General features: G+C 39.5%; 1 protein-coding gene across 1 annotated transcript in view; it reads right to left on the bottom strand.

Annotated features, from left to right (window-relative positions):
- DNAH9 (dynein axonemal heavy chain 9) overlaps positions 1-19,800 on the bottom strand; it is a 531,344-nt gene that overhangs the window by 278,188 nt on the left and 233,356 nt on the right. The window contains exons 33-35 of the mRNA XM_069076799.1: positions 15,995-16,122; positions 5,822-5,930; positions 4,647-4,794 (exon numbers count right to left, since the gene is read on the bottom strand). Of these exons, the coding sequence (XP_068932900.1) occupies positions 4,647-4,794; positions 5,822-5,930; positions 15,995-16,122 (385 nt within the window). The remainder of the gene's footprint in view (positions 1-4,646; positions 4,795-5,821; positions 5,931-15,994; positions 16,123-19,800) is intronic.

Raw genomic sequence — 19,800 nt, 5'->3', positions numbered from 1 at the left:
TACTGAATGACCATATTTTCCCCTGAAACATGATACTCAGTTTTGCTGGGTAGGTGACTCTTGGTTTTAATCCCAGCTCCTTTGACCTCCAGAATATCATATCCCAAGCCCTTTGATCCCTCAGCTGCCAGATCCTGGGTTATCCTGATTGTGTTTCCACAATATTCAAATTGTTTCTTCCTGGTTGCTTGTAATATTCTCTCCTTAATCTGGGAATTCTGGAACCTGGCTATAATATTCCTAGGAGTTTTCTTTTTGGGATCTTTTTCAGGAGGTGATTGGTGAATTCCTTCAAGCTCTATTTTCCCCTCCGGTTCTAAAATATCAGGGCAGTTTTCTTTGAGAACTTCCTGGAGGATGATTTCTAGGTTCTTACTTTGATCATGGCTTTCAGGTAGTCCAATAATTTTTAAATGATCTCTCCTGGATCTATTTTCCAGGACAGTGGTTTTTCCCATGAGATATTTCACATTGCTTTCTATTCTTTCGTTTGTTTGGAGCTATTTAACAGCATCTTGATTTCTCATAAAGTCATTAGATTCCATTTGCTTCAGTCTAATTCTGAAGCAATGATTCTCCTCATTGAGCTTTTGAGATTCTTTTTCCATCTGGCAAATTTGGCTTTTTAAGGCATTCTTCTCCTCATTGCCTTTTTGAGCCTCTTTTGCCATTTGAGTTAATCTATTTTTTAAGGTGTTATTTTCCTCAGTCAGGCTGTTGTCTCTCATTTCGTAATTTTCTTGCATCGTTCTCATTTCTCTTCCCAATTTTTCCTCCACTTCTCTTATCTGCTTCTTAATGTCCTCTATGGCCTGTAACCAGATCATATTTTCCTTTGAAGCTTTTGGTGCAGGAGTTCTGTCTTCACTGTCTTCCTCCTGTTCCATGCTTTCCTCCTTTTTGTCCCCAAAATAGGAGTCTAATGTTGGAATTTTCTGTCTGCTTTGTTTCCTTTCCCTGGTCATGTTGCCCCCTCAGTCACTTGACCCCTGGGCTTTTTGCCACAGTAGGACTCTGCCCCCAGACAGGGGAACTTTTGTCCCAATCGCTGGGGTTTTCTCAGCTGCCAGAGGTATTAGATGGGTGCCCTCTCTGAAGTCTCCACATGCTCTGGCAAGCTGGACACACACCCCAGGACCTCCACCCTAGACTGCAATCCAGATCCAAGAAGGTTAAAGCAAGAGCAATTACTCCTCAGACTGGTGCTTGGTCCCCCTACACTCTGCAGGCCAGGAGCTGAAGCTGCCATGTGGTGCTGGCTCGCTGTGCCTGCATATCAGCGGCCATGCACTCCCACTTACTGCGTCCCAAAGTCCAGACTGCACTGACCTTTCACTTTGTCCTGTGCATCTGTGTCGATAAATCTGGAAATGGCCACAGCTGCTGCTGATCTGGAATCCCTCTGGCCGGTGCTGGTCAGGCCCACTCTGGGGCTAAAGTCTTGGCATGGGGTTGGGCTCAGCTCCCAGAGCACTGCACTGGCCACTTGCTGCTGGCCTGCCAGGCTGTCCTCAGTGGGAGGTTAGCTTCTCTGTGTCATTTTGTGGATTCTGCAGCTCCAAAGTTTGTTTAGAGTCCCCTTTTTACATGGATTGGGGAAGGTTGGAGCTGGAACAGCAGGGAGGTCCTGCTTCTATTCTGCCATCTTGATTCCACCCCCCCTCCCCCATTTGGGATTTTCTTGGCAAAGTTACTGGAGGGGTTTGCTATTTTCTTCTCCAGACCATTTTACAGATGAGCAAACTGAGGCAAACAGGGTTAAGTGATTTTCCCAAGGTCACACAGCTATTAAGTGTCTGAGGCCAGGTTTGAACTGAGGAGGATGAGTCTTCCTGACTTCAAGTCTAGCACTCTACCTACCAGCACCACCTAGCTGCTCTCTCCTCCCTTTCTCAGAAAAACTCCTAGATAGCCTTACTATCTCCATTTCCTTTTCCCATTCTCTCTTTCATCTTGCAATCTGACTTCCTACCTCATGACTCAACAGAAATTATTCTCTCCTAAGATACTGATGATTGTTTAAATATAAAATGTAATGTTTTTGTGGACACACTGTGCAGGTAGTTATTTGTTTTTCATGTTGTTCAGGTGGGATGAAAGATAAAGTAAATACGGTAGGTTTTATTGCTATGGGGTAGGCTGGGCTGGCCATCAAAAGCATTAAAAAAGAAATCCCCTAGTTACTTCTAGGCCTCCACACATCCTGGGTAACCAAAATCATACTGAACCCATACAACCAGACAAGATAGTCGCCCATGCAAAATATCCATGTCCTATAATAATGCTCTCTCACATTCAAGGCCTGACTATGTGGAATAAGTTACAAAGTGGAAAATGGAGCACGGGAAAAAAATGAACCATAACCAAAAAGATCTTAATTCAATATAGAAAGATACGGGAATGATGTGTATTTAAATTCTGTAGACAGTGTCTTATGGATGGATATATGTATTCGCAAAATGAGGATCAGTGCTACATACATCTACAATACTTTTCCTTTTATATTAGGGGCAATAAAAGCCACTTATGTGATAAAGGCAATTTGAGACAGATATAAAGATCTGAGATAAAAATATGTCCCAGATAAATATGCTGAGAAGACTTGTATGAAAATAGCTCAAAGACAAAAGTAGTGACCAAAGGTTGAGGTCTCTGCAAGACATTGCTGCTTATAAACATTTATATATGACACTTTTGGGTTTTGGAGATAAAGATGAGAAAAACACTATAAAACTCTTTGGGTGGTATGAGAAGTTTGTTTATGGTTATTCCTGATAGAATTTTGAGTTTATCAACCTGAGATATAGATGGTTACCACTCATTAAATGAATTTAATTGAGGCATTGAAAATTATAGAAGAAAATAAGTGAGAAGATGAGAAGATATAATGAAAAGATAACACAATACCCTCAAGAGAGAAACTGATGGTAGATAATGCCCCTGCTTAAAAGAATCTCAGCAAAGTAGTAATTGGTTTGGCATAGGTATCTCAGAGAGCTGACAAAAATCAAACCTCCAGGTAGTTTATTGGAGAGAAGCAAAATCTCTCAGGGGCTTGCCTGCATTGCTTTTTACTGACATGTATGATTTGAGAACCCCTTAAGGTCCATAAATATTAGACCTGTTTAGCTTGGCAGATTCCAGACACTAGAGAACTGTTCTTTCAATGAAGGTATATAATATTGTGGATTTACTAAAGGAGCTTAACAGTGGTTTGACGTCAGAAAAATGCCTTCACCTAACAGAAGATCATAGAGTTTTAGAAAGGGAGCAGGTGATATGTGGTACAGATTATTTTCTACAAGAAATCACTGACATCCAGCCTGGAGTTCAGTCAGAAGTTGCTCTGGTCATATGAATTTCTCTACTTGTGTGCTTTGTACTGAATTAGTCTGGTCTCCTTTATCCCTTGTGTGGAGAAAAATGTTCCACTTCTGTGGAATATACATTAGACTTCTCTTTTTTGTACCTCCAGGAATACCATATAGCTTTTTCTACTTATGTGCATCATTTCTAAGTTTCTATAAATATATGTCCACTTTACTCTCTCAGACACTTGTAGGAGAATATGATCCAAGTGTGTGGATAAATGGCTATACTTTTATATTTCTGCTTTCCCCTTCCACTGAAAAAATATTGTGATTATTCTTGCTTTTCCTTATTGCTTAGTAAATGTTTTATGTTTAAGTGTCATTGCGACTGACTGTAAATAGGAAGTACATAGATGAGTGACAATGGTGAGTAGTAGGAGTGTATCCTCACCCATCACAAGGTTGTCCCTGCTATCCTGAGAATGAGTAGCTACGTGGCCACCTCTTTGAGGATACTACCTTGAGCTGCTGGAATGAATAATGAAATGGAGATCCTGGAGGGAAAGAACTGAGGTCAGTATAACATGTAGGTAATACATATATACAATGTTTACACTCTATGGCACTTTATCAGTACACCAAAATTAATAGAAAGAACAAAATCAAAAGTGAAAATGCCCTGGGTTTGGCAACTCTAGGGCTGGAATGGTAAGATGAAGAGGGAAAAGACCATTAACATACTAGTACGGATCTAGCTTAGAAAGCTGTTCACATCTTTGCAAGAATAATTAGCATTGTGTGAAGAGAAAGAGATGGAGTATGGTAACTATCACAGGTTTGGGAGTGGTATTTGAATAATCTCTCACAACGGTCTTAATCCTGAATCCCAGAGAAGGAAATGTTCCTGAATAAGACTTTGGACACATCCAGCATCAGAAAGCTAGACTTATTCCAAGTATCAGCTCCCATCTTTATCTCTAGATTTTCTCATGGATCCCTGAGCCCCCTTCTTCTCAGACTAAGACTAAGAGAGCCTTCAGATCATATTAAGAAAGGACCACCCTTCTTGGCCTGGAAGATCTGTGTAGTAGTCATAAGGACCACCATGGTGTTCGTCATGATTCAGACCCCTTGTCTGAGGCAGTAGGTGGCATAAATATGATAAATCCCAATGTATATCATTCTCTTCCATTTGACTTACCTTAGAGAACAATGACTTAGGACATACAATTTCAAGAAGAGGTTAGTATATTAGCAGTTTACTTGAGATGTTTGACAGAACTAAAAATGTAGCTTCTAGGTTTAATCCACATTGTTCCCTGTTCTTTGATTTACCTTGTTCTGAGTATGTCCAGGCAAGGTGGCAGATATTTGTCAAACAGAATGGTCAAGTTAGCTCGTTCCGACTGTAGTTCCCTCTTGTCAATCCAGCTACTCACTGGAGGATTCCAGCCCAGGTCTGTGGGATTTATGTACAGTATTCCTGGTGGTACAAGAAAGAGAAGTCTTATGTGTGTGTGTGTGTGTGTGTGTGTGTGTGTGTGTGTGTGTGTGTGTGTGGTTTATTCTACAGAAGTAGAACATTTTTCTTCACACAAGGGACTTTTATCTAGGATTTGAAGGAGAACAAATTTACTCAGTACAAAGCCACAGCTTTGAGATTCAAAAAGGGCCTGATGCTAAGAAAGCCTTTAGGAGTCTCTCATATTTGGGTGGAGAATAGATAAATCATTTCTACTGTCAGATACAGGGAGAGCTGAGAAATTTCATATTTTGGAGGCTGAGTAGTCTAAGATTCAATAATATCTAAGATGTGAATATCTCCATTAATATATATATACATATATATATATATATGTATGTATGTATGTATATATATTTGCCTTTTGGAGGGCAATTGGGCCCAAGTAACTTGCCCAAGGTTACACGGCCAGTCCTTTTTCGTGTGTGTGTTAAGTGTCTGAGGCCAGAACTGAACTCAGGTTCTCCTGACTCCAGGGCTGGCACCTTACTCACTGTGCCACCTAGCCACCCCCACCATTAATATTTTCTACTAGAATTGTAATGCTACATCATATTTCATGATAGGGTGTCTAGGAACTAGCTATGAAGTACTTTACAGACACCTGCCCTCATATGTTAAACGACTACCTTTGAGGTTAACTACATTCTTCAACCACAGAGTTATCTCTGAATATGATATAAACACACAACATGTTTTTGTTCAAGAATATACTCTGCTTGTCTCATCTGAATACTGAAATCTGATGACCATGGGAAAAACCAGATAATTCTCCTTGTAGTTAGTATTCTGTAGTACTTTGTACTTTAACCAGAAAAATAATCAAACTGAATCCAGATTTGGGCAGAAGGCTAGGCAAGATCTAGGTTTTGCTGGCCTTGTTAACACCCAATCCTTTTATCAACCCCCCAGGAAGTAACATAGCATGTGCAAAAGTTGAAGAATTTTTTTTTTTCCAACTTGGTACTTCCATTTATCAGACATGTACCTGCTCTGGAGACTGTAGCGGGGGTGGCTGTGTGCAAGTGGTTAACCTCAAACAGGAGTCTCATAGTTGGATTCAAGGAGATTCTTTCATTGCTTGCCAGAGTCAGAACCTGAAAACAAAAGTGTGGAGTTCAAAGGGTGCTAAGAAGTCTGTGTATCTCAAAGTTCATTCTTGAAGGAGAAGATAATGGGATGATGGCCTGTAGCAGCAAGCACCCCAGTGTCCCCAGGGTGTCTGCCAGCACAGGTTCTTGGATCTGCTTTGATAAAGGAAAGCAACTCAAAATGGATTAACAAGCTTACTTTAATCAGTCAGATATGTATCGTTCACCTAGTTCAGGGGAAAAAGGTCAGCACCCCGAACTTCAAAGTATACAGACAGAATTATCAAGACAAAAACAGATCAAGTAGACAGATTTCCAAACTGTCCAACCATTACATCCATACCAACAACATCTGGGTTTCAAAGCCGGGGGGCTCTGGACAACGGCTTCCCAGAATCCATATCAAATCACAGAACACTTCTCAAAGTGAGCCCCAAAACAAAGCTACACATCAGGGCTTATATAGCCTTCAACTGGCTCAGAGAATGTAACAACCTTATTGACTCACTGGCCAATCAAGAAGTATCTACTGAAAAACAAGCCTCCCACCCCAGGCTCCAGGTGCACTTTAGCCTAGGGGCAGGGAAGATCTTCAAAATTTACATTCCCATTACATGGCCTTTCTCTAGAACATTTATTAAAACATGCTGCTAAGGCCCAAGTTGAAAGTTTAATCCCTACTGAGTCTAGTTAGCTTCATAACACAAACTATTACTTGGGTTTTTCATTCAAGATTCAGATACAGCAAATTATACTTTAAAGATGACACTTATAAATTATTTAGGAAAGGAAGAGAATAAAGACCATTACCAAACAGTTACAGAAATCTCAAATCTGCCTGGTATTCTGTGAAATTTTCTCCTCATCTACTACTTTGTACTACCTACTCCTATGGCTTTTCCTCTTTTCTTCCTTATCAATAATCAGACATTTAGGAAAACTCTGTTTCAGTCCCATCATCCATTCTCCTGAATTCTAGTCTATCCATATTCTACTCCAACACTGTCTACCTCTTCCACCATGTCTTCTAGAATTTCTGATCCAAAGTCAACAAACTTCCCTTCATCTTGGATCTGCTCCTTTCACATTCTTTCTATTGATCAGACCTCAATGAGACTTGCCTCCCCTCTGATGACACTAGAATCCCTGTTTTCCTCTCTAGCATTTGTTGTGCCTTTTCTCATTTACCCAACACATTAGTTGAAGGGGGAGTTACAAGCAGCAAGGTGGTAAAGTGGGTAGAGCACTTAACTTTTAGTCAGAAAGATTTGACTTCAAATCTGCACTCAGAAACTTCATAGCTGTGTGACCCTTGGGCAAGTTACTTAACCTGTATCAGTTTCCTCATCTGTAAAGTGGGGATAATAATAACACTTAATTTCTAGGGTTACTGTGAGTATAAAATAAGATGATAATATAAAGCAGTGTGCAAATCTTAAAGCAATATAGAAATACCAGCAATAATAGCAATATTTATAATAATATCTAACAATAATACTAATTTTTGTTTTGTACTCTACATCTTTTATTCTGCAATCTATGTACTCAATCAATGTACTTGAAATGTACTCAATCAAAATTTTCTACTCAATTCCAATTTACCCTTACCAACTCATTTTCCTTTCTTAAGGAGTTCAGCATGTGGCTAATAGCTCTCTTTAACCCCAACTTACCTCACCCCCAACTCTTGTGCTTTCACTAATCATCTTCAATATCCACTTAGATGCTTCCACCAACTCCTTATTCTCTGAAGTTCTCAGCATTGACCTATTTCTTCCTTCTACAAAGCAATATATATATATATACACACACATATATATATATAGTTAACATTACCTATACATGTTTCTTCTCTTTAATTAGGTAACTGGATATTCCTCTGTCTAACCTTCTATCATTTCACCCCTCTCTATGCCTAACTCCTCCTAAACCTATTATTTGCCTTCATCAAAAACCCCAGTCCCCCTCCATTTTCTCAGTTCTTGACTTCTACTTTCAGTTCATTTTCCTCCCTAATATCAACCAAATAGTTAGCCATTTAAAGTCTATCCTGCTCCAAGATCCTTTGCCACCTTGTATAAACACTGCTCATCCCTTTGCCAAATTTCAGCTCTGGATTCTTTCCACCATTCTCCTTTTCCCTTCCTACTCATACACTGCCAAATGGAGTTGAAAGAATCTCATAACCAGTCTAGATAAAGTACAAATTCAGGTTATCCAATTTTAATAGGGCCTTCATTACTACACAAAGTCTGTCCTTTTCCTTTTCCCTGATTTCCTATCTCACTCCCCCAAAAAGCTATTCCATACCTCCTCTTCCCTTCTTAAACCTTCTGAAACTCCTCCTTTCCCTCTCTGTCAGTTAAAGGTCCCCTCTTAATTCACTGAGAAAGCAGATCATTCAATGTAAGTTCCCTCTTCTCCTATTCTTCTTTTTTTTGAGTGAAAAAACATTTATTTTCTCTCTTTTCAACTATCCTGTTCAGAAAAAAGAAAAAAAAACCCTTTATTAGCTGTGTGACCATAGGCTACACCCTAAGTCACTTAACTCTGTTTGCCTTAGTTTCCTCATTTGTAAAATGAGCCAAGAACACCCCCCTAAAAAAAAGGATCATAAAGTGTTGGACCGAATTGAAATGAGTAAACAACAAATATGCATAGTTGAGGGGGAAAAATCTGTCTTTGGCCATATCCAAAAATATATGTTTCACTCTGCATGCTGAATACATCACCTATCTTTAAGGTAATATTTTTTTTATCAGTAGTACTCTGCAAATATGGCTGATCATTGCATTGATCAGAGCTCTTAAGTCTTTCAAAGTTGTTTTCATCCTCTTGTTACCATTATAAATTGTTCTAGTTCTGCTCACTTGATTTCACATTAGTTCATATAAGTCTCATTAGGGTTTCTGTGAAACTGTCCTTTTTATAATTTCTTACAACACAATAGTATTCCACTATATTTATGTATAACATAATTTGTTCAGTCATTCCCCAATTGATGGAAATCCCTTAGTTTGCAGTTCTTTGCCATTATTTATAAAGCTGCTATAAATATTTTGGTATAGTCTTTTTCATGGACCTCTTTGGGGTATAGAGCTAGCAGGGTTATTTCAAGGCCAAAAGATATGTATAGTTTAGTAACTTTTGGGGCACAGTTCCAAATTACTTTCCACAGTGGGTATACTAACTCCATAACTTCACCAAAAATGTATCAATAGCCTTGTTTTCCTATAGTTCTTCCTCTATTAGTCAGTTTTCTTTCCTATCAATTTTGTCAATCTGATAGGTGCGAGTTACAACTTCAGCTCTGGTGTTTTCATCAAGAATGCTTGAAAGTCCTCTATTTCATTGAATATCATTTTTTTCCCCCTGAAGGATTATACTCAGTTTTGCTGAGTAGGTGTCTCTTGGTTGTAATCCTAGCTCTGTTGACCTCTGGAATGTCAAATTCCAAGCCCCCCAGTCCCTTAATGTAGAAGCTAATAAATCTTGTGTTACCCTGACTGTATTGCCACAATACCCAACTTGTTTCGTTCTGGCTCCTTGACCTGGGAATTCTGGAATTTGGCTACAATATTCCTAGGAGTTTTCTTTTTGGGATCTCTTTCAGGAGATGATCAGTAGATTCTTAGAATTTCTATTTTACCCTCTGGTTCTAGAATATCAGGGCAGTTTTCCTTGATGATTTCTTGAAAGATGATATCTGGGCTCTTTTTTTTTTTAAATCATAGTTTCTAAGTAATCCAATAATTTTTAAATTCTCTCTCCTAGATCTCTTTTCCAGGTCAGTGGTTTTTCCAAGGAGATCTTTCACATTGTCTTACAATTTTTCATTCTTTTGGTTTTGTTTTATAATTTGATTTTTTTTACAGAGTCATTAGCTTCTATTTACTCCATTCTAATTTTTAAGCAATTATTTTCTTCAGTGAGCTTTTCCATTTGGCCAATTCTGCTTTTTAAGGCATTCTTCTCATCAATGGCTTTTTGGATGTCTTTTGCCATTTGGATTAGTCTATTTTTAAGGTGTTATTTTCTTTAGTATTTTTGGGGGTCTCCTTTAGTAAGCTGTTGATGTATTTTTAATTATTTTCTTTTATAACTCTCATTTCTCTTCCCAAATTTTCCTTTACTTCTCTTACTTGATTTTCAAAATCCTTTTTGGGGGCAGCTAGGTGGTACAGTGAATAGAAGCAGTGAATAGAGCACTGGCCCTGGAGTCAGGAGGACCTGAGTTCAAATTTGGCCTCAGACACTTAACACAAAAACTAACCATGTGACCTTGGGCAAGTCACTTACCCAATTGCCCTACCTTCCCCCCTCCAAAAAGAAAAAGAAAAAGAAAAAAAAACCTGATCTCAAAATCATTTTTGAGCTCTTCCATGGTCTGCAACCAATTCATATTTTTCTTGGAGTCTTTGTATGTAGGGACTTTGACTTTGCTGTCTTCTTCTAGTTGTATGTTTTGATCTTCTCTGTCACCAAAGTGAGATTCTATAGTCTGGGTTTTTTTTTTTTTGCTGTTTGCTCATTTTCCTAGCCAATTACTTAATTTTTAAACTTTTTATTAAGGTAGGATTCTACTTCCAGTGTGCGTGGTTGGGGGGGTGGGAAGGAGTGGCGTATTGTCCCAAGCTTCAGGGATTTTGTCCAGCTGTTTTCAGAGATACTTCTAGGGAACTGTAAATTTTCAGTTCTTTTAAGGTGGTATGATCAAAGGAGAGGTGTTTACTCCCTCTCCTGGCCTGTGCTCTGGTCTCTGAGTGACCACAAGACCTCTTTTCTGCCTTGGAACTGTGAGGAGGATTTCCTCTCCACCTCTGCCAAAAGCTCTGCCACACCAATGCTCCTCTTCACCCCAGGACCACCATACAGGACTGTGACCCAGACTGAAGCACAGGCAAAGAAAGAGAATTCTGCCTCAGTGCCTGCAAATAGATATCTGCAATATTCCTCTGATCCCCACACCATCATCCATGGGCTGAGAGTTCTGGAAGCAGCCTCTGTGTCCCCACTGCCCCAAGGCTGGAGCCTGACCGGGCTCTTCTCTCACCCAGGTCCCACAGTTCTTTCCTACTGACCTTCCAAGTTGTCTTTGGCTTTTGTGGGTTGAGAAGTCTGGAAACCACCACAGCTGCCAGTGATTCAGTCCCCTGAGGCCTTCTTCAGCCCTGTGTGAGCTGGTGCAACCCACATTAGACTGCCCTCTTCTCTCAGACTGGTGCAGCACACTTTTCCTGCCGACCTTCCATATTTTCTTGGACTGGAAATTTTTTTCATGCTGTTATTTCATGGGTTTTGCTTCTCTAGAGTTCCTTGAGAGTCGTTTTTTACATGTTTCCGAAGAGGTTTTGGGGAGAGCTCAGGTGAGTCCCTGTTTTTACTCTGCTATCTCGTCTCTACTCCCTCCAGGGTTTGCGTATTTTAATTCATATGGTTCCTTTGTGTTTTTGGGTAGTCAGATCCCTTTACTGTTTTTATGCAAAAAATCATCCTGAATACTTTAATGAAATACCTACGTTTTATACAAAATGGAAGTCCTCATTCAGAACTCCCAAATGTAGGGAGACCCTAAAAATGTAGCAGAAGCACTTCTGCACATTGGTTTTAGTGGTACGGTTTGTGCAGAAATGTTTCCACTAGATTTAGAGAGTGTACTTTTGATGAAGGCTCTTCATTTGGTCAACTGTTTGACAGTCTGCAGCTCTTCAACAGGCTTCCACTTTGGGTTAGTTGTGAAAAGCTTTTGAGGCTTATAAGCATTCACATTTTCCCATGGTTCTGGGTTTTCCTGTCTGTTAATGATCACATCAATTTTGAAAAGGGAATTTATAGAGATGTAGGCTACTCCAATTCCAGCAAAATTCACAGACGTGATCAAAGGAATAAGTTTTTCTTTTTTACCACAAGTTGCAAGAGGTTCATGATTGTGGCTTTTGGGGTGACAATCAATGAGGACAACCAGGTATTTGAGTGAAGGTTGCTAAAGCTGAGAACTGTATCTGTTTTACCTTTTTTTAAAATAAATTTTCATGTATATCTTTTGTTTTTATGTCACCTAGATTACTTTACTAACTCTCCTCTTTGCCCCTCCAATGGTGCTATCCTAAGTAACAATGTATATATATATTTTTTAAGCAATCAGGGTTAAGTAACTTGCTCAAGGTTACATGGCCAGGTGTTTCTGGGTGGGTGCTAAGTGTCTGAGCCCAGGATTCGATCTCCAGGTCTTCTCAACACTGGAGCCGGTGCTCTTACTCGCTGTGCTACCTGGCCGCCCCTATATAAATATTTTTTAAAGCAATCAGGGTTAAGTAACTAGTTCAAGGTTACACAGCCAGTTATTTCTGGGTGTGGTGCTAAGTATCTGAGCCTGGATTTGATCCCCAGGTCATTCTGACACTGGAGCCGGTGCTCTTACTCGCTGTGCTACCTGGCCACCCCCAATGCATATTTTTTTAAAAGAACATGACAAAGAAAAAAAATAGGAAGAGAAAAATACCCCACAGAATCAATCAATATTTTATAGAAAAATATGAAAATATATGCAAAGTTCTAAAATTATGGACCTCACTGTAAAGGAGTAGGGAGGTATGTATCTTTTCATATTTCATATTGAAATATAAACATGTTTGTTCACTCTCAACATGTTTCAGTAAAATGTAGTTTTACCTATTTGTAGAACTTGTATCAGATTGCATGCTGCCATGAAGGGGAGGGAGTAAGAGAGGGAGGGGGAGAAAATTTGGAACTCAAAAGTTTGTGGAACTGAATGCTGTAAACTAAAAGCAAATAAACAAATAAATAAAAATTGTTTTGAAAACGTAGTTTTATGATATCTCTTTTACCCATGTCTATTTGTATTTTAAAATGTCTGCTAAACTGTAGTCTTCTCATTAGGAATGCTTGGAAGTTCCCCATTTCATTAACTACACTTTTCCTAGTCATTCCTCACTCCCATACGATCATACTTAGTTTTGCTCATTAAAGTTATTCTTGGTTGTAAGACTATCTTTTTGCCTTTTGGAATACCATATTCTCCACTCTCTGTTCCTTTACAATGGTACCTGCTAAACCTTGTGTAACCCTGACTCTGACTCCTTGGTACTTGAACTGTTTCTTCATGGCTACTGTAGTAGTTTTTCTTGGATGTGAAAACTCAAATTTTAGATACTTAATCAGGAGATGTTTGATTCAAACACTTGTTCATTTCTTCGAGGAATTGGAATTGACCGTATGGTCAAGTTATATTTTCTTTGAGGCCTTACTGATAGGTGTTTTGGAATCCTCTTCTGAGGTTGTGGTTTAGTCATCCCTGGCACCATAATAGTTCTTTTTTGTTCACTCTTCCAATTTTACTTCTCACATTGATACTTTGTGTTAGGGCCAGGTTCTGCACACTTTTTGAAAGAATTTTGGGGTCTAATTTTGTATTCACTGATATCCTGCTGCTGCTCTCTATGGGTAATAAGTAGTATGTTCTTCAAGGATTACAGGGGACAGGAACTGCATACTTTCATTGGATCCCAAGTGGTTTGATCCAAGACATGGTCTGAGTGCTGTCCTCCCAGACTTTCCAGTTTCATATTTGAATCTAGGCAACACAACTCCAGACTTGTCCCTGGGTAGAGCTTTAGTAGACACTTACTAGGGTCACATCCACAGAGCCCTAGGCTTATCCCTGCTCCACAGTTTCTGCCTTGGGGCAAAATTCATGATCCTGTGGTGGAGAAATGAACTTTCTGTGGTTTTGACTAGGGTTTCCTGATCAATGACTGGTCTGAAGGGCAGCTAGGTGGTGTAGTGGATATAGTGCTGGGCCTGGAGGCAGGAGTTCCAATCTGGCCTCAAAGAGTTACTAGCTGTGTGACCCTGGAAGAGTCACTTAACCCTGTTTGTCTCAGTTTCCTCAACTGCAAAAAGAGCTGGAGAAGTAAATGGCAAACCACTCCAGCATCTCTGCCCAGAAAACTCCAAATGGAGTCATGGAGGCATGACTGAAACATACAATATATACATATCTCCAGCCCCATTCTCTTCAGTGAGCTTCAGTCCTGTATAACCAGTTGTCTACTAGACATTTTAGCTTGAATGTCCCAGAGATAGCTTACCATTCGATATTTATGAAATTAAGCTCATTATCTTTTCATCTGGAACTCTCCTCCTCAGGTATTTTTTGCTTCTGTCAAAGTCACACTATTCTTTTAGGCTCTGAGGTGCTTAACTTCAACATTATCTTTGGACTCTTTATTCCCCTTACTCCACGTGCCCTTTTTACTTTCATATCATCTCTTACATTGGAACTACTTCTCTCCACTCATACAGCTATCAACTTAATTCAGACCCTCATTATCTCTCATCTAGATTATCGCCACAGTCATCTAATTCATCTCCCTGCCTCAACTCTTACAACTTCAGTCCAACCTACACACTGCTGCCAAAGAAACTTTTCTTAAATGCAGAACTTACCATGTGCTTCCCCCCTTCAACTCCAATGGCTTCCTATTACATTTAGGATCAAATATAAATTCCTCTGTTTAGTTTTCAAAGCTCTTCACAGCCTGTATGTTTGGAGACTCATTACATATTACTCTATGCCTTAATCTGTCATCTAGCCAAACTAGCCTTCCTTCTGTTCTTCACATATAACACTCCCATCTGCCATATTTCCTGTGACATTCCCATATCTAGAATGCACTCACTTCTTACCTTTACCTCATAGATTATCTCTCTTCCTTTAAGATATAGTTTAAGTACCACCTTCAGCATTAAACCTTTCCTGATTCTTCCAGTTGCTAGTGGTCACCTTCTAAAACTACCTTGAATGTAACCTCTTTGTATATATTTGTATTTTTTAACTTTATATTTGTATTGTATATATAACATTTTCTATCTACTTGTCTCCTCCATTTGAAGGTAAGCTCATTGGAAGTAGGCGTTGTTTTAAGCAATTAATCAATGAATGTTTATTAAGCACCTACTATGTGCTTGGCATTGTACTAAACGCTGGGGTTTTAAAAAGAGAGAAAAACAATAGTCCCTGCCCTCCAGAAGTTCACAATCAAATGAGGGAGACAACAAATAGATATATACAAGCTTCATACAGGATGAATGGGAAATAATGAAGAGAGGGAAGGTACTAAAATGAAAAGGATTAGGAAAGGCTTCCTGTGGAAAATGAGATTTTAATTAAGACTTAAAGGAGTCCTGGGAAGACCAGCTACAGATAGGAGGAAGAGCATTCCAAGCATGGGGGCAGTCAGGAAAATGTGAAGAACTGAGAGATAATGGGACATTGGGCCAAAGACTTCATGATTCCACCTTGCCGCACACACTTACTACCTTTGGACCCTCTGGCAGCTTCAGCTTCCGCATCTAAAGATGGAGATAATACTCGTACCTATTTCACAGCGTTGTTGAGATAACCAAACATACCTTGAGCAATAGTACATGTTAATAGACATCTACTTTGTTTACTCTTAAAGGGACAACACTTATTCTGGAGCGTGTGTTCTGCTATTGAAAAAACAACCCATCACATTAATAGCCACAACTAATGACTATACATAGGAACAGCTATTTCCAGACAAACATCTCATTCAGAGTAAGGGATGCTTTCCATGAAATATGGGAAAACTTGTATGAACTAATGAAGAGTAAAATAAGCAGAACCAGGAATATTTATACAATGAAAACATTTAAAAACAAACAATTCTGAAATACTTGAGATCTTTGATCAATACAATGATCGATCATGATTCCAGACAACTGATGATGAAGTATGCTACCTGAGTATCCTAAATGAGAGGTGATGGACTCAGGGTGCAGAAAGAAACATATCTTTGGGAAATGGTCAGTGGAGGAATTTGTTTTGCTTTACTATGCATATTTTGATACATGGACTTAGTTGTCTTCGTTTTTTTTTTTTTAAATATGGATAGGGGAAGGTGGGGGAGAAAGATTTTTGTTCCTTGAAAAACTGAAATTCAATTAAAAATAAAACATCAATTTTAGTTGGACACTTAAGGGATGAATCGGAGTTTTTTTTTTTTTTTGATCCTGAATTATACCTTGTTATCATCCATGACAGTGTTCAAAGACTCTATCCACATTGGATCAATGTCTCCATCCAGTAAAATCCACTTAGGTCCATCATGTGTTATATTGGTAAGTTCACGCAAGATTGATGAGAAAAGTCCTAAGAGGAACCAATCATCAGTAAATCAACCAATCAACATTTATTAAGTACGTATTATGTATCAGGCACTATGCAATGCACTGGAGAAATAAATATAAATGAAATAGTTTCTGCTGTCATGGAGCTTACATTCTATTCAGGGAGGCAACATGTATATCTTGAGGTATAATATATTTATATATGTATATACATGTATGCATGTGTGTGTTATATATGTATTCATATACATATGTATATATGTATAGGGCGTACGGTGTGTTCAGAGAAGACTATGACTTCTGGTGTGAAAGCTACTGAGCCCTTTGCAGGGATGCTCATTCAGGTTTGGTGTCCAACTGATACACCCAACTCTCACCTGTGGCTCCAAGAAACTGTACCATGTGCAGTGGCCATACCCCAGTAAACCATTTCAGCAGAGGGGTATGAGAGTTGAGAGTAACCAAGAGGTCTTAAACCCTTCAGTGAGTTAGGAGGTATCTACTCAAAGCATGTGAAGACTTCCCCCTGAAGAATGGGTGGATGAGAATAATTTGTTCCAATGGCCATAAAGGCAACTAAAGCAGGTGCTATGGAGTGCTTAGAGCTTGGTGAAACATCAAAGACACCAGTCATTCACTGCATCCTGAGCCATTATCAGTTGTCTTGACTTTATCTTTCAATTAGATTTTGATGACTCTGGAAGAGAGAGTGAAGCTGACAACTTTGTACATCTCTGCCTCACTTAAATCCAATCTATATATGAATAAAAGACATCACCATTTTACTCATTTTACTATTTTTACCTATCTCCAAGCCCTGTGCCAAGAGGCATGTGACAAAGCAGCAGGTGCAGATACACTAGAAGCTGTAGTCATAACCCTGTACACAGGTAGCCCAGGCTATAGGGTCATCTTTTCACTGGAACAGCAGTGGGATTTAGCAGTCCCCTGGATGTCTGAACAGCTTTTTATCATTGTTCTGCTCACCTCTTGGTGTGAGGAAAGGGCTTGAAAAGGTGTCTTAAAATTATCTGCTTTACCTAACCCTGGCCTGTTTACTGAAGCAGGTAGGGGACCCATCCTGCAGTTGAAACACAAAAAAATGTACAAAAATTTCCGAAAAGATGATTCCACTCACCATTGGTACATGGAATGTGTGTACGCTTATGGACAACCTGAAAGATTAACAGTTCTTGTTGCAAGAAAACTCAGCAAGTATCACATTCAAATAGTAGTCCTGAGTGAAACAGGGCTGGCAAATAAAGGCAAATTTACTTAAGTTGGAGTTAGATACATGTTTTTTTGGAGGGGCCATAATGAAGGGTAATACCATGAAGCTGGTGTAGATTTTGCAATCAAAACTAATCTAATCAACAAGTTTGTATGCCAACCAAAAGGAGTAAATAACAGGCTCATGACAATGTAATTGCCACTAGGAGGAAAGCATCAAACCATCATCATTAGTATGTATGCTCCCACCATGACGAACTTTGAGAAGGTCAAAGAAAAATTTTATGAAGACCTGGAGACTCTTATTGTCAATGTCCTGAAAGAGGATAAGCTTCTAATTCTGGATAACTTTAAGGCAAGAGTAGGCACAAACTACAGGACATATCAGCGAGTCTTTGGGCAGAATTGTCAAAATCAGCAATGGTCTACTACTACTACTGAAGATTTGTGTATCTGATGACCTTCTCATCACCAACACTGTCTTCCATGTACCTAAATGCAAGAAAATGTCATGGATGCATCCTTGCAGCAAACACTGGAATTTAATAGACTATGTTACTGTGAGGAGAAGAGACAGATAGGATGTGAGAGTGACAAAGGCAGCATGTGGTGTAGAGCACTGGACTGATCCTAGACTTATCCTCTCCAAGCTGAATATTCACATTCAACAAAAGGAGTGGTACCAAGGCAAGAGGACTACCAGAAGACTTAATGTCAACAGATTAGAGAGCTCCTCTAACTGGGAAGAGTTTGTTGCTAACTTGGAAAGAAAGCTGAACCAACACATAGTTGACAGTAATGGAACAGAAAAGAAGTGGGCAGCTTTCAGAGATTTGGTGTATAGCACTGCATATACTCATCTGGGTAAGAACTTTCACAACCATCAAAATTGATTTGGCAAAAATGATGGGGAAATTCAGAAGCTGCTAAATGAAAAACAACTCCACAGGCTTTACTAGCTAGATAATTCATCTGTCTCTAAGAAGGCAGTATTTAACTCCATCAAAAATAAAATACAGGGGGCAGAGTCAAGACAATGGAGTAGAAAAAGGACTTCCACGCAGCTCCGGTTCCCACCTCCTCCAATTCATGTAAAAAATGACTCTAGACAAACTTTGGAGTTACAGAACCCACAAAATGACACAGAGAAGCTAACATCCCCCTGATGACAACCTGGCAGGCTGGCAGCAAGTGGCCAGCGCAGTGCTCTGGGAGCCGACCCCAGCCCCATGGGAGCCTGAGGTTTTAGCCTCAGGGCAATCCTGACCAGCTGCTGGCTGGAGGAACTTCAGATCACCAATAGTTATGCAGGTCTCCAGAATGATCAACCTATAGATGCCAAGGGCAAAGTGAGAGGTCAGTGCAGTGTAGACTTTGGGACCTGGGAATTCTGGAGCCTTTGCCCCCAGGGTGAGAAGTGGCTGAGGCCCGGAGGCCTTGCGTAGTTGCTTCAGAGTTCCTGGTCTGCAGATTGTAGGGGTACCAAGTGACCTGTCTGAGGGGTAATCGCTATTGCTTTAACCTGGTTGGATCTGGATTGCTCTGTAGGGTAGAGGTCCTGGGGTGTGCGACCAGCTTGCCAGAGCATGTGGAGGCTTCAGAGAGGGCACCCAACTAATACCTCTAGCAGCTGCAAAAACCCCAGTGTTTGGGATAAAGCTCCTGTTTCTGGTAGCAGAGTTCTACTGTGGCAAAAGGCTCAAAAGTCAAGTAATTGAGTGACAACATGAGCAAGCAAAGGAAGCAAAGCAAAAGAGCAACCCAACTTTACACTCCTAATTTGGGGACAAAAAGGATCAAAGCATAGAACAGGAGGGAGACAGCGAAGTCAGAACTCCTGCACCAAAAGCTTCTAAGAAAAATGTGAGCTGGTTATAGGCCATAGAGGAGCTTAAAAAGTATTTTGAAAACCAAATAAGAGAAGTGGAGGAAAAATTGGGAAGAGAAATGAGAATGATGCAAGAAAATTATGAAATGAGTCAACAAACTGATGGAAGAAAATAACACCTTAAAAAATAGACTAACTCAGATGGCAAAAGAGGCTCAAAAAGGCAATGAGGAGAAGAATACCTTAAAAAGCCAAATTTGCCAGATGGAAAAAGAATCTCAAAAGCTCACTGAGGAGAATAATTCCTTCAGAATTAGATTGGAGCAAATGGAAGCTAGTGACTTTATGAGAAATCAAGATACTATTAAACAGATCCAAACAAATGAAAAACTAGAAGGGAATATAAAATATCTCATTGGGAAAACCATTGACCTAGAAAACTGATCCAGGAGAGATAATTTAAAAATTATTGGACTACCTGAAAGCCATGATCAAAGAAAGAACCTAGAAATCATCCTTCAAGAAATTCTTAAGGAAAATTGCCCCAATGTTTTAGAACCAGAGGGCAAAACAGAGGTTGAAAGAGTCCATTGATCACCTCCTGAAAAAGATCCCCAAAAGAAAACTCCTAGGAATATTATA

This window comes from Petaurus breviceps, unplaced genomic scaffold (genome assembly GCF_028583685.1).
Source record: "Petaurus breviceps papuanus isolate PSGF00001 unplaced genomic scaffold, PetGlider_PUasm1.0 90925, whole genome shotgun sequence".
NCBI classification, from domain to species: Eukaryota; Metazoa; Chordata; class Mammalia; order Diprotodontia; family Petauridae; genus Petaurus; species Petaurus breviceps.
The sequence above is the reverse complement of the archived record's forward strand: the minus strand, read 5'-3'. Positions and strand labels throughout refer to the sequence as shown.